This window comes from Monodon monoceros, unplaced genomic scaffold, assembly GCF_005190385.1.
Source record: "Monodon monoceros isolate NGI ecotype Baffin Bay Population unplaced genomic scaffold, NGI_Narwhal_1 Super_Scaffold_6, whole genome shotgun sequence".
Lineage (NCBI taxonomy): Eukaryota > Metazoa > Chordata > Mammalia > Artiodactyla > Monodontidae > Monodon > Monodon monoceros.
Genome location: NW_021703783.1, coordinates 6,360,226 through 6,374,577, shown reverse-complemented (window position 1 = coordinate 6,374,577; position 14,352 = coordinate 6,360,226). Strand labels below are relative to the sequence as shown.

The window sequence follows — 14,352 nt, the reverse complement described above, 5'->3', positions numbered from 1 at the left end:
GTAAATGAAGTATGGTCTGTCCAAACAAAAGAATATTATTCAGCCATAAAAAATAACGACATACTAGGGCTTCCCTGGTGGCGCAGTGGTTAAGAATCCGCCTACCAATGCAGGGAATGCGGGTTCAAGCCCTGGTCCGGGAAGATCCTACATGCCACGGAGCAACTAAACCCGTGAGCCACAACTACTGAGCCCGTGCACCACAACTACTGAAGCCCGCATGCCCCAACTACTGAAGCCCACGCACCTAGAGCCCGTGCTCTGCAACAAGAGAAGCCACCACAATGAGAAGCCCACGCACCGCAACAAAGAGTAGCCCCCGCTCGCCACAACTAGAGAAAGCCCGCGCACGGCAATGAAGACCCAACACAGCCAAAAATAAATAAAAAAATAAATTAAATTAAAAAAAAAAGAACACCAGCAAATCCTGGCACCAAGAAGATAAATGGTTGATACACTGTTGTGTGAAAAAACTAGGATACGTGAGTACACAGGTTGTGATCATAAGTTTAAAAAAAAAAGTTATGGGAAAAAAGACTAAAAGGACATAAGCTAATATATAACATGATTATCCATTTACTTATTCACTTAAATAATTGAGCACCTTACGTATGACACTTATCTAAGCCTTGCAGAGTTAACCAAACTCGCAACTATATCGCCAATAATAAACTAACTGCAACTTATGATTGAAAAGTAAGGGGAATTCCCAGGGGGTCCAGTGGTTAGGACTCCAGGCTTTCACTGCCGAGGGCACAGCTTTGATCCCTGGTCAGGGAACTAAGATTTCCGCAAGCCATGTGGCCAAAAAAAGAAAAAAAAAGTAAGAATTGCAGCAGCTGTAAACCATGACCAACTCAGAACACTGATTATGCAATGATAGACTGGGTAAAGTGTCCTTCCAAAAAACAGTGGGGATCCCGACTCTTCGCACACACGCTACTGCAGTAGGAAGGTTGCCAAGCACATCAGCCAGACTTCTTGATGGAACACTGAATGTGGGTCTGTAGTAAAACCAGGGAACATGCTAATTTTTGTTTAGGAATAACGAATGTCGTTGGCCCTTTTTAATTCAGTAAGCAACCCTTGGCCGTGCGTCATCAGTTCATGGCCCATCAGGAGATCCCCTGTAGTTCAGTCAAGCCCCGGGACCATACTCTAAATCACGGCTTGAGAAGACATTTTCCCAGTATACCTAGTTGGATTTATAACTTGGTCGATGCCCATTATGTAAGGAGTATCTACATGTGTCCTGTAACTGCTATGCAACTGTGTAGGCCGTCAGCAACCCCAGTTTGTAGCCGGGAATAATTTATATTTATCCTCTTAACAATCTGACTGAGGGACTTCCCCAGTGGTCCAATGGTTAGGACTCCACGCTCCCACTGCAGGGGGCGTGGGTTCGATCCCTGGTCAGGGAACTAAGATCCCACATGCCGGGCGGCCAAAAAAAAAAAAAAGAAAGAAAGAAAAAAGAAAAAATAATCCGACTGATAATACTCTGCTAGTGATGAAATTATTATAGGTCATAAAGGTGTAAAATGGTGTTTCTGGGCACCCTGAATCCCTTGTATCATTTAAGGAAAATGCAAGAGAAAATACCTAGCAATATTTAATAAGCCAGAAATGAAAAATGAAACCTAGTCTTCAGACCCAGTTTGTATTGCCTCAATATAAAATACCTTCAGTTTTAAATTTGTATTTACAAAGAGACTTCTTTTGATAATTGAGGATGCTGTTACTGTCTTTGTAGACATCCATATAATGCATGTTTTTTCCTCTCTGGGCTGAGTTTCATGCCAGATCAACTTCCAAAACAAACCTGGGAGGACGCCAGGCACGAGTAACCCTCTTTTGCTCTTCTCCCCCTCCAGGTTACCCCTTGGCTTTGTTTTACCGGCATTACCTTTTCTACAAGGACAGCTACCTCATCCATCTCTTCCACACCTTTACAGGCCTCTCAATTGCTTATTATAACTTTGGTGAGTGAACTGAGCACTGTGATTACAGGGAACCTTGGAAGGAACAGACCTGAACAAAATTTCCTGGAGAGAATTTGATGGAGAGGGAAGTTGTGATGCTCTGGTAGCAGAGGGTTTGTATGGGCAGGGACACAAGCTTAACTTCTCCCTTCACATACGTTCCCCTCCCCGGTAAAAGCATGTTGAGAATGGGTACCCTTACCAGACACCATCAACAGAGAAGCACCAGTTTGTCTCTGCTGTGGCTGGAACTGGCCGACGGACCCAAGCAGTCCCCTCAGGAGCATCCCGTAGGCCCGAAGTTCAGAAATACAGCAACTCCCTAGCAGTCCTTTCTGTTTATACAGTTAATTTCCTTCCCTTCCTCCAAAACATGAGGCTATTAAAAAGGAAGAAAAATCCTAATACCAAAGGTTTTTTAATATGTATACTCTTTGTGTTTAGAAGTCTCAGGAAGGGTGGGAATGCAGAAAAAAACAGGCAAAACTTTGCTCTCTCCTCCGCATCCAGGAATCCAGCTCTACCACTCCCTGCTATGCGTCGTGCTTCAGTTCCTCATCCTCCGGCTGATGGGCCGCACCATCACTGCCATCCTCACTACCTTTTGCTTCCAGATGGTAAACGTCTTTCCCTGGGCAGCTCAGGTCACAGCTGACAGCAGTTGGGGGCGGGGAGGATGGGGACTGTGGTGTAGAGGAAGCCGTGGACTGGGAGATCCAGTTTCTAATCCTTTCTCCCCACGACACTTGGCAGTGTGGCTCTGGGTCACTTGCCAGAAGCCCCAGGTGTTTCATCTGCAGGCTGCAGTGACGATGCTTCGCCCGCCTCAAGGACGGGGTGCCGGCAGTCCTTTGTGCATAGGACTGTGCCATTGGGGTTCTTTGAGTCTGACCAGATTAGCCCAGCTGTCCCTGAGGGGAGTCACTTAAAGGCAAGGCAGAAAATCCACGTAGAATGAGCCACAGAGTTTAAGCGTTGAGGACGTCTCTTCCCCTTTACAGGTTCAGTTTCTAGACCAGGAGAAAGGAAAAGTGAAAAGAATACATTGGATTTCAGAGCAGGGAGAAAATAACTCAGAGCAATGGTAGAATAAATATTTGCCCTTCTCCCAGGCCTACCTTCTTGCCGGATACTATTACACAGCCACTGGCAACTACGATATCAAGTGGACAATGCCACATTGTGTCCTGACCTTGAAGCTGATCGGTGAGTGGTGGGGCCCTGCCTTCCCCGCTGACACCCAGGCTCCTCTCTTCAGACCTTAGGCTTACCCCCGGCCCTGCCCTGTGCGCTCCTGGCCACGTCCCATGTCCCCTCCCTCCTCTCCACCCACACCTTCTCTCTCTGCGCGCAGGTCTCGTCATCGACTACTATGACGGAGGGAAAGATCAAGTAAGTACCCCTCCCTCCGCAGAGATGTGAAGGAGTTTAACCAGAGGGAAGGAGGACGGCTGTTGTTATCCCCACGCCCTCATGCCCGCCCGTGTGATCGCCATTTCCGGCCGCACCGATCAAGGACCGACAATTGCCTGGGTCCAGCTCTAGCTCAGAGTCCAGAGATCAGGGCCAGCAAGGCACTGGGAAGAGCAGCAGCCGGCCTAGGCCGAGCTGCGCCTGCGCGTGCCCATTTCCCCCGGAGCACCGACTCTTCTCCGTGCTGTCATCCCCTCAGAGAGGCTCTATTTGAAGAACCTGGATCAGTGGGGACAAGGGTGGGGAGCCCTCAGACTGGCTCTTGGGGTCCTGAACCATTCGTTCTCTTCTCGGCATAGAAATCCCTGTCCTCTGAGCAACAGAAATACGCCATACGGGGTGTCCCTTCCCTGCTGGAGGTTGCTGGCTTCTCCTACTTCTATGGGGCCTTCTTGGTGGGGCCCCAGTTCTCAATGAACCACTACATGAAGCTGGTGCAGGGACAGCTGACTGACCTACCAGGCAAGATACCAAACAGGTAACGGCCCCCTTCAGTCAGGGCGTCTGCGGAGGCATCTCGCCCGACAAAAAGCCACTTCTGAAGTGACTTCCTGCAGGCCGGCCGGCTGCATTCTCTGGCCTGGCCCTGGCTCATGGCCTGTGACGGGCGCTCCGTGCCTGCTTACTGCAGGAAGGGGGCCCTTTTCAGCTTGGGTCACTTCCCGCCATCCCTCCCGACCCTGTAGTACAAACAATAAAAATTCACTTTTATGCCATAGGATTTTGCCTGAACCAGTCATGTCCCTGCCTTTAACACTCACTTTCCCAGTTTAAAAAATACTGTTAAATATATCAAAATCTATATATATATAAATATATCTTACAGTAGAAGATTGATAAGTTACCAGGAAAATCCCTTTGTGGAGAACTTGTCCAGCCTGCATTTGAGCATTGATCCAGCCAGGAGAGGAGGGAGCAGATCCAAAACCGGTCCTTCCCCGTCTCTGCATCGGGCTTTCAGTCCCGATGTAGCCCAAGCACATGGGGGAGCCTTCGAGGTCCACGGGACCCCCGAGGGCGAGCACCCCAGATTCCCCGGCCCGCCCCCCCGTTGCCCCACCCCCACCCCAGAACTCGCAGGGTCTGCACACTCCATCCTCATGTCCGGCCCTAAGGCTACGCTCACTCTGGGAAGCTGCTCCCTCGTGAAGGTCGGAGGGCGAAGGGAGGGGCCTCCGCCCGTGGTGACCCTGCTTGTTCCTTTCCAGCACCGTACCTGCTCTCAAGCGCCTGAGTCTGGGCCTTGTCTACCTAGTGGGCTACACCCTGCTCAGCCAGCACATCACAGAAGACTATCTCCTCACTGACGACTACGAAGTGAGTGCTTCCTGAACAGCAGCAGTGCGACTGCGCCAGAGATAGACAGTGGCCAGGCCAGGAGCCCGTAGATAGCCGAGAAGTGGGTAACACCACCTACAAACGCGTGTTGGTTTTGCTCTAGATCTGAGAGTTGGTGTCAATGCCAGCCGGGCCGGGACCCGTTCATCAGCCAGCACTGAACGACCTTCGCGGGCACAGGGCTGTGCCAGGTGCACTTCAGCACCCCTGACCTTCCCCCAGCGGCTCGAGCTCGCCCTCTTACAGCCAGGCGGCTCGAGCCCCCTCCGGCCCAGGCAGACCAGGGCTCTAGGAGCTCAGGACCCAGGGAGGGGGAGTGCTGGCTCAGGCTCCGTCCCGGCTCTGGGGAGGGTGGTCTCCTTCAGCTGACGTCGAACGTGGATGTGAAAGTCCCCCAGCACTAGTGTCCCAGGTGCCCGGCTCTGTAGGAGAGGAGTTGAGGACAGCACTGTCTGAGGGCCTCTCCGAGGGGGCTCCCTGCTGGGTCCCCTTGGCCTGTTGCAAAGCAGTTAGGCAGACCGTCGGGGGGACACAGGGTGGTAGTCAGCCACACGTGTGAGGACGGGGAGCACGGGGGCCCCTCCTGGCCTGGCGGTGTCCCTAACGCTCATGCCGTCTCTCCTGTCAAGAACCGCAGCTTCTGGTTCCGCTGCCTGTACATGCTGGTCTGGGGCAAGGTTGTGCTGTACAAATACGTCGCCTGTTGGCTGGTCACGGTAAGGAGAGAGGGCCCGGGGCCGCAGCGAGACGAGCCGCAGGCTGGGTGAGGCGCAGAGCGGCGGGTCGCTTACACCGTGGCTCCCTCAGGAAGGCGTGTGCATCCTGACGGGGCTGGGCTTCCACGGCCTTGACGAGCTCGGGAGGGCCAAGTGGGACACCTGCGCCAACATGAAGGTGTGGCTCTTTGAGACAGATCCCCGCTTCACGGGCACCATCGCGTCTTTCAACATCAACACCAACGCCTGGGTGGCCCGGTAAGCGCCCAGCCGGGGAGGTCGCACGTCACTTCCTCCAGCTTTCCCCACTTCGGGGGGCCCCCCCGTCAGTCACTCTCACACCCCTAGCCACACCCACTTTTGTCCCCAACCCAACCCCCCCAAACCGTCCCTTTTGCTTTTTGGCTGCGTTGGGTCTTCGTTGCTGCGCGCGGGCTTTCTTCAATTGCGGCGAGCGGGGGCTACTCTTCATTGTGGTGCGCGGGCTTCTCACTGCGGTGGCTTCTCCTGTTGCGGAGCACAGGCACTAGGCACGCAGGCTTTGGTAGCTGTGACACCTGGGCTCAACAGTTGTGGCTCACGGGCTCTAGAGCTCAGGCTCAGTAGTTGTGGCTCACGGGCCTAGTTGCTCCGCGGCATGTGGGGTCTTCCCGGACCAGGGCTGGAACCCGTGTCCCCTGCATCGGCAGGCGGATTCTTAACCACCTGGGGTACCACAGGCAAGTCCCATCCCTGTCATTTTTGAAAGACAGAAACAAGGCATACATGGCCTTAAGTGCTGGGTTTTCACCCCACTTCTGCTGCCGGCCTTATGTTCACAAACACTTCCTCAGTCCCACGAGTGGGGGCGCTGTCAGCAGTGTGGGTGCAGGGCCTGCCCCGCTCACCACTGCAGCCTCGGCACCAGGCGCCCGGCAGGCCCTCCGTCATGACCCGTTGTACCAGGCGGGGCCCCAGCTGAGCCTTACGTCGATTTTCTGTCTAAACCGTGACTCGTCAGCTTCACTGCCTTTCATTCTAAAGTGATCGGAGGGGCTTCCCCGGTGGCGCAGTGGTTAAGAATCCGCCTGTCAGCGCAGGGGACACGGGCTCCAGCCCTGGTCCGGGAAGATCCCACATGCCGCGGAGCAACTAAGCCCGTGCGCCACAGCTACTGAGCCTGCGCTCTAGAGCCCGCGAGCCACAACTACTGAAGCCCGCGCACCTAGAGCCCACGCTCCGCAACAAGCCACTGCAATGAGAAGCCCGCGCGCCGCAAGGAAGAGTAGCCCCCGCTCGTGAGAAAGCCCGTGCACACTGCAATGAGAAAGCCCGTGCGGAGCAACGAAGACCCAGTGCAGCCATAAATAAATAAAGTGATCAGAGGGCACTGCCTCCCCTCCCCCAGGGGGCCCTGTGGGAGCAGCCGCCACCCCTGCACCCCTAAGGGCTCCAAGAACCCAGAGGCAGGATGGATCTGAGTCTCATCCTTTCTCACCCTTCTCTCTAGTTACTTCTTCAAACGACTCAAGTTCCTTGGAAATAAACAACTATCCCAGGGCCTCTCATTGCTATTCTTGTCCCTCTGGCACGGCCTCCACTCAGGGTACCTGGTCTGCTTTCAGATGGAATTCCTCATTGTTATTGTGGAAAGACAGGTAAACCTTAAGGGTGGTGGATGAAAGGGGCCTGAGAAGGGGTAAGGCGCTGAGCCCTCTCCCCTTCCTCCACAGGCTGCCAGCCTGATTCAAGACAGCCCAGCCCTGAGCAGCCTGGCCTCCGTCAGGGTCCTGCAGCCCCTGTACTACCTGGTGCAGCAGACCATCCACTGGCTCTTCATGGGTTACTCGATGACTGCCTTCTGCCTCTTCACGTGGGACAAATGGCTGAAGGTACACGAGGGCCTGCCTGCCAGGAGGGGAGGGAGCCACTGAAACCTCAGGCAGTGGGGCCGAATCCAGGCCCTCTGTCTACCGCGGTGGCCTGTATCCCTCCACAGGTGTATAAATCCGTCTATTTCCTTGGCCACGTCTTCTTCTTGAGTCTACTATTCACATTGCCTTACGTTCGCAAAGCAGTGGTGCCGAGGAAAGAGAAGTTAAAGAAAATGGAATAATCTATTTCCCTGGTAAGATCCCTCCAGCTGAGCTGAAACTACCGGGTTACAGAAGAGAGCAACAGACTGGGGCGGAGGGGTAGTACTGGAGATGCAGGGGGAACCTCACGGGGCCTGCCTTCCAGGAAGCACAGCATGGGGCACTGACTACCCTGAGGCGCGCCCGGAGGGAGCTGGAAGGGCTGCAGACCGGGGACTAGGAGGGCGAGACCGACCTGCCCGCCCGCCTTCTCCCCTTGCAGGTGGCCCAGAGCAGGACTGGTGCAGAAACGACTCGCCTCCCTTTCCACAGCACTCCTTCGTCCCAGAGCACAGAGAACCAGAAGCCAGGGTGCGGGAAGACGGGGCTCCCCCAGCTGTGCCTCTGCTGCCGGCCACGCCTCCATCTGGGGCCAAAGGGGAGACTCTCGTGGGAGGAGTAGAGGGGCCCGTTGTCTCCCCTCTGGGCTCCCCCATGCACGTTGCCTTATCTCTCCCCCTCTAGCCAGGAATCTGTTGTGGTTTTCTTCTGCCAATTTATTATGATTGTATATGTGCCGCTACCTCCGCCCCCCCCCCATGGGGGGAGGGGAGGGGCACAGCCCCACCTGCTCCACTTTTCTACCTAGGATTGTACCAGATAAAGTCACTTCAGTGTGTTGTTTTTCACTTCTAGCGCTCCTGACTGCCTTCTTTCAGACACAGCCCTCCACATCTGCCATGGCTGAAATAATCAGGGCTCCCTCCTTTAGGGCACAAAGCCCACCTGCGAAGCCCAGGGCCAAACTGCAAACACTGTAACCTCATGTGTCTTCCTGAGGTCTGAGGGGTTACACCAGGTCACACCATCAGAGGCTGCTGAGCTTAGGAATCCCCAAAGGACAACTAGGTTTGCAAGAACAATGTTTATAAGATAAACAAATAGCAGGTGTACAGCCCGGACCCGCGCAAACCCCGGTCTCGGTGCAGGAAGGGGGTCTTGCGGCAGTCAGCTGAGCACCGGGGCGGGGAAGCAATGTCCACAGTCTCTGTGTCAGGGCAGGGTGCTTCTGTCAGATGACGCCCCACGCTTCTTCAAAGGCTGTGGTGAGCTTTGCACAGGTGAGGGCAGCAGAGAGGGGGTAGTTGCTGATGGACACCATCTTCTCTGTGTACTCCACATCCAGCTGGGGAGAGAGCAGTCAGTCAGCCGGCTCTGTCACTCCGTCACAGGTTCAGCCCTTGTCTAGGGCAGGAAAACTACCATTTCCCAGTGCTGTTTAATACCAGTGTGAGCAAAGGACGGAGACGGCCCTGGCTTTGACCATGCCACATATGCCAGCATTCCTCAAAGGATGCGCCCTGGGGGCAGGAAGTGGAAGCTTCATCTGTCCCCAACTTATAAGGACAAGGATCATCAAAACACTAAGTGCTCCTGGGATTCTGTCCTGAGCTTCAGCTCCGGGAAGAATCTAAGAGCTGAGCCCAGGCCTTACCCTGCCGTGGGCAAAGGCCCCCACCACAAAGACAACCGGGTCGCCGCTGGGCACCAGCTCCCGCACATCGCCGACGACCGGGGCGGAAAAAGAAGTGCCGATTTTCATACACCCAACTGGGAAGTGATGTGACACTGGATTCTTAATCACCTAAAGAAAAACAGAAAAATCAGCCCCAGACACGTTCCCAGAGCACTACCTCCACCTAGTAGCTGTCAGCACCTCACCTTCAAGAGCTTCTGGGGGCCATCAGCTGCTCGAACGCTGAGTTTGTGTAAAAGCTGAACTAGGGCAGAAAAAAGAGTTCAGAGCTAGCCAGAGAGCCTGCCTCTTATGCCCAGTAATTTAACCAGGAAAAACCTCAGGTGAGCTGAGCTCCACATGCCCTGCGTGTCTACACGACTGAAACGTCATGACCAAGCAGCTGTCGAGCACATCACTGGTTGTGTGGTGACAGGCCCCCTCCCTGCTCCTCAGCCAGGAACCCACGCGGCCTGTACCCACTGTGCGTGGGAAGAAAGCGCAGACCCCCTGTTCTGGAATCAGCCACATGTGCCCCTCCCCCACTTAAAAATTCCACACTTAATTTATCCCTTTGCCTCTCCCTTCATCACTACTGCCAAGTTTCAGTCCTAAGGCTTCTCTCTCACCCATGAGGCCACAGAAGCGGTCAAAGGTTCTGGGAATTCGAGTCTGGGGGTTCACTTCAATCAGCACATTCTTCTGTGTGTGGATATAAACCTGCAGCAAGCCAGCCCGGTTCAGGGGACTGTCCATCAGCATCAGTAAACTCTGAGGGAGGCGGAGACCAAGGCACGGTTAAGACTGAAGAGAAGTCGCACGCAGCTGCCTTACCTTCCGTACAGAGGCACGGGGGCCTGAGCCCTGTCCCTGGAGTTACCTGGTGAGCTATGTCTGGTCTCACTTCCCCAGGGTCCCGTCCGTTCTTCAACAACATGGACTTGTGCTTGTCGCAGTTGAGCAGCTCATACGTCTTCCCCACCTGACGAACGGAACAAGGTCAAGAGCAACATAAGCTGCTTTTACCTGGAACAGCGGTTCTCAGAGGTGGTCCCCAACCAGCAACATCTGGAAACCTGTTAGACAGTCACATTCTCAGGTCCACTCCAGACCTACTAAATCAGACACACGGTGTGCGGCCCTGAAAACCGTCCAGGGGATTACTGTGTGGCCACGTCCTCCCCCCGCCACCCCATCCCGTAACTGGTCTTGGAGGGAAAAGGGAGGAAGAGTGCAGCCTGTGATTCCACAGGATCTAAACTGGATTGAATTTTTTTTAATTTATTTGTTTATTTTTGGCTGCGCTGGGTCTTTGTTGCTGCGCACAGGTGTTCTCTAGTTGCAGCGAGCGGGGGCTGCTCTTCATTGCAGTGTGCCGGCTTCTCATTGCGGTGGCTTCTCGTTGCGGAGCATAGGCTCTAGGCGCGTGGGCTTCAGTAGTTGTGGCTCGCGGGCTCTGGAGCGCAGGCTCAGTAGTTGTGGTGGACGGGCTTAGTTGCTCCGTGGCACATGGGATCTTCCCGGACCAGGACTCGAACCCGTGTCCCCTGCATTGGCAGGCGGATTCTTAACCACTGTGCCACCAGGGAAGTCCCTAAACTGGATTTAATTTTAAAACCTATGGGTATTAGGCAAAGCCAGTGAGGGATTCTGGAACCAGGCAGAAGTGAGGTTAATGAGCAAGACTGAATGCTTGTTTATCACAAAAGCATTATGTAGACACTGGGCAAAACATACGCGGTCACTACCCTCAGGTTGCTTATAACAAACATGCACAAAGAGCTGCAAATCAGAGCAGGAAGAAATGTGAAAATTCTAATGAGGCAAGAGGTAGTTTAATCAAGGAACGTTCTCATAAGTAAAACAAAGAGGGGTGGTTCCAATTTTAAGACATGTGAGCAACCGCTAAAAGAAACAACTGCAAATCAGAGCCCTGAGGAGCATTATAGGGTGGTCAATAAAAAGTTTAAAAACATACCAGTAGGGCTTCCCTGGTGGCGCAGTGGTTGAGAATCCTCCTGCTAATGCAGGCGACACAGGTTCGAGCCCTGGTCTGGGAGGATCCCACATGCCGCGGACCAACTGGGCCCGTGAGCCACAACTACTGAGCCCGCGGGTCTGGAGCCTGTGCTCCGCAACAAGAGGCCATGACAGTGAGAGGCTCGTGCACCGCGATGAAGAGTGGCCCCCGCTCGCTGCAACTGGAGAATGCCCTCGCACAGAAACGAAGACACAATACAGCCAAAGATAAATAAATTTATTAAAAAAAAAATACGTAGCTTTCCAAGTACTCTATTAAAAGACTTTAAAAAAATAAAAAAAAATAAAAACATACCAGTAAGTACAAACACAGGTTTCGAAAAGGCCAAGTTTTTATGTATCAACACAACATTTGTATGTCCGGCAACATCTTGAGATATGACTCCAAAAAGTTTGGGGGAAGAGGCATATAGATTTTGAAATTAACTGAGTAACTGAAATAACAAGAATGTCACAGAGAGTAAAACAAAGGACCAAGAACTAAGTCCATGGGACACTCTTAGTTATAGAAAAAAAAAAAACCTCTTGAATAGAAGAATCTAGTTTTGACCCATTAGTAAGTTATAACCAGGGTTTTCGTTCTCTTAATGGAACAGAATAGAAAACATCAGAGTACTTCAAGTATAGTCATGGTAAGTAAAGGCTTATGGAACTTTCGGCTTCATATAATTGAGTGCGCATACTGGCTCACGATGTAATTTTTTTTATTGTGGGCTGTGGTTAATAAGCTTGAAAACCACTAATTAGAATAATCAGAGAATGCATACCATGTGTATTCTGTAATAGGCACTGGAGATACAAGAATTTTTAAAACCTTATTCTCTGTCCTCATTATAGCCTTCTAGTGGAAGAGACAAACTAAACAAGCACATGAGTATTTAACGCGAATTGTGATAAACATTACGAAGGAAAACTAAACGGTTCACTAAAGAATTATGAGGACCTGATTTATACCTTGAAGGGAGTCATTTCTATGGGAAAGTAACATTTAACCTAATAACTGAAGAATGAGTAGCCTAATAGGCTCAATAATTGTTAAATGAATAAACATTAAGTAGGAATTAATAAAGCAAAGAGTCGAGTAAAGGGTGCTTGCAGTTAAACAGCGTTATCTGCAATGACCTTAAGGTATGAGAGAACGTAGTGCTTTCAAAGAGCTTAAAGAAGGGCAGTGAGGCTGGAGTACAAAGAATAAATGGAGGGACTTCCCTGGTGGTGCAGTGGATAAGACCCTGTGCTCCCAACACAGGGGGCCCGGGTTCGATCCCTGGTCAGGGAACTAGATCCCATATGCATGCTGCAACTAAGAGTTCACATGCCACAACTAAGGAGCCCTGGAGCCGCAACTAAGGAGCCCGCCTGCCCCAACTAAGACCCAGCACAACCAAATTAATTAATTAATTTTTTAAAAGGAGGGGATATACGTATACATATAGCTGATTCACTTCATTGTACAGCAGAAACTAACACATTGTAAAGCAATTACACTCTAATAAAAAATAAACAATTTTTAAAAATTGAAAAAGAATAAATGGAGAGTGCAGGCCCAGATGAGGCTTGCAGAAGCAAGAGGTATCAGCACAAGGAAGACAAAAGCTAACAGTATGGAAGACTTCAACCAGCTATGGAGTCCATCACCCTTGGAGTACCATTAATGACAACTGGCCTAATTTATTCCAGAGCATGCTCTAGGAACTTTAATTTGCCCACAACCTTTTCAACTTCCTAATAAGTAACCTGAATCAAGAATAATAATAGCAAGTATTTCCAAGTGACAGAAATTATTCTAAACCCTTTCCACATATTAACTCCTTTAATCCTTCCAACAGCCCAGTAAAATAGGTACTACTGTCATCCCCACAGATATGAAGAAATGAAGTGGTTAAGTGATGCTCAGAATTAATAGCCTGGGAAGACAGCGGCAATGAAGTGAGAGATGAATATATGAACCTATAATTAGGTTAGAAATATCAATTATAGAAGAAAATGAAAGGAAACCTGATTAGCTGGTCATTTAAAAAAAGAAAAAAGTTTTCTAAACTGCAAGCTTAATAAAGTGCCATAGTGGTTGAGGAAGAAAAGCTGGAAATGAATTGCACTCAGATTACTATGGCAATGTACTACTTTTAAAGCACTTTCATTACAATCCCCCTGCAAAGTATTAACCCCCGCTTTACAAACTAAGGACAAACTTGTTTTCTCAAAATCACACACTTGAAATAAGTGTAAGAGCCAAGATTAAAATCCGGGTCTGGCTTCTAAACCAGTGCTACTTCTTCTGGCCCTACTCACTGAACAAGTTTAGTTCTAAACAGTATGAGAAACAATATCAGAAAGAATGAGAACACTGCACAAATTTTTAAGACGGGGAACTGCCGGATTTGTTCGGGAGAAGAGCCAAATGATAAGTAAAACTAAAGATGTGAAAGTATTAATGATAATCTGGTCCAGGCAGTGTTTTGAAATGTACAGTAATATAAAGGAGAGTGACAGACACCTTTCAACGTATTAAAACATTAAGTCCTTACAAATAAAAGGGTGGGAAGACTGAGCTGCAGTAACTACCTTTCCCCTCTACCTAGTAAGCTTGTCTTGGGATGAAGCGGGACGACGCGATGGACGAAACCCCTTCCCCTTAGACGACTCTGGGGTTGGGGATGGGGTTAGGGTTACCATAGAATCCTAGTAAATCAATCGGAAGCAAGCATGTGACGGCTGCAATGGGATTCAAGGGCAAAGAAAACGAGCACTGCCGACCCGTGTTAAAGGAAGAGACGGTCGATTAGGCCACTCTTTCTCCAAAGCATGTTTCACCTGTCTCCGCTTTCTCCATCCACTTTGAGCCCATCACCCTCACCCAACCTGGTCCCATCCTATCGATCTACTAGCTCTTCACCCCCTAGTCCGAAACTACCTTGACTGTCTCCAGACTGGCCCCTTCCAGTACCACAATGAGCCTACGGCCTCCGATCTTGCTTCCCACCCCGAGTCGGGGCCGCTTGGGCGTCGCAGCATCCCAGTCCTCTTCCTGCTCCGCGGCCCGCCGCTCACGAGGCTGGAATCCACCACCGGGCGCTGCCATCTTGCAACCGGACCGGAAATTGTGTAACGTCCTTAAACTAGGGCCTCGCTCTCGCCCCAAATGCAAGCTTCCTTCCGTCTGCCATTTTGAAAGTGGGCGCTCGGAAATGGCGACGGCTGGCTGCAGATGCTCCCGAAGCCGCTCTGGGAGG

General features: G+C 51.3%; 2 protein-coding genes across 3 annotated transcripts in view; one reads left to right on the top strand and one right to left on the bottom strand.

Moving 5' to 3' along the window:
* LPCAT3 (lysophosphatidylcholine acyltransferase 3) overlaps positions 1-9,236 on the top strand; it is a 30,715-nt gene extending 21,479 nt beyond the window's left edge. Inside the window, exons 2-13 of the mRNA XM_029204871.1 lie at positions 1,875-1,982; positions 2,493-2,599; positions 3,095-3,188; positions 3,337-3,374; positions 3,755-3,933; positions 4,664-4,772; positions 5,423-5,509; positions 5,601-5,767; positions 6,999-7,146; positions 7,222-7,380; positions 7,488-7,616; positions 7,847-9,236. Of these exons, the coding sequence (XP_029060704.1) occupies positions 1,875-1,982; positions 2,493-2,599; positions 3,095-3,188; positions 3,337-3,374; positions 3,755-3,933; positions 4,664-4,772; positions 5,423-5,509; positions 5,601-5,767; positions 6,999-7,146; positions 7,222-7,380; positions 7,488-7,604 (1,313 nt within the window). The 3' untranslated portion in view covers positions 7,605-7,616; positions 7,847-9,236. The remainder of the gene's footprint in view (positions 1-1,874; positions 1,983-2,492; positions 2,600-3,094; positions 3,189-3,336; positions 3,375-3,754; positions 3,934-4,663; positions 4,773-5,422; positions 5,510-5,600; positions 5,768-6,998; positions 7,147-7,221; positions 7,381-7,487; positions 7,617-7,846) is intronic.
* EMG1 (EMG1 N1-specific pseudouridine methyltransferase) lies at positions 8,478-14,314 on the bottom strand. 2 transcript variants are annotated; one of them, XM_029204873.1, is made up of 6 exons: positions 14,034-14,314; positions 9,960-10,061; positions 9,709-9,850; positions 9,286-9,344; positions 9,059-9,208; positions 8,478-8,749 (listed from the first exon to the last, which is right to left on the bottom strand). In XM_029204873.1, exons 1-6 carry the CDS (start codon positions 14,199-14,201, stop codon positions 8,636-8,638), a joined length of 735 nt encoding a protein of 244 aa, XP_029060706.1. In that variant the 5' UTR covers positions 14,202-14,314; the 3' UTR covers positions 8,478-8,635. The 2 variants fall into 2 exon arrangements, with proteins under 2 accessions (XP_029060706.1, XP_029060707.1); XM_029204874.1 differs by lacking the exon at positions 9,059-9,208 and having other exon boundaries at positions 8,492-8,749; positions 14,034-14,283.
* Between the last annotated feature and the right edge of the window lie 38 nt (positions 14,315-14,352).

Excerpts from the sequence above, each read along its gene's own strand:
- EMG1 (XM_029204873.1), bottom strand. The coding sequence starts at position 14,201 with ATGGCAGCGCCCGGTGGTGGATTCCAGCCTCGTGAGCGGCGGGCCGCG. Across the intron at positions 9,345-9,708 it reads CCGCTTCTGTGGCCTCATGG|TTCAGCTTTTACACAAACTC; the intron begins GTGAGAGAGAAG and ends TTTCTGCCCTAG. Across the intron at positions 9,209-9,285 it reads GCCCCCAGAAGCTCTTGAAG|GTGATTAAGAATCCAGTGTC; the intron begins GTGAGGTGCTGA and ends GTTTTTCTTTAG.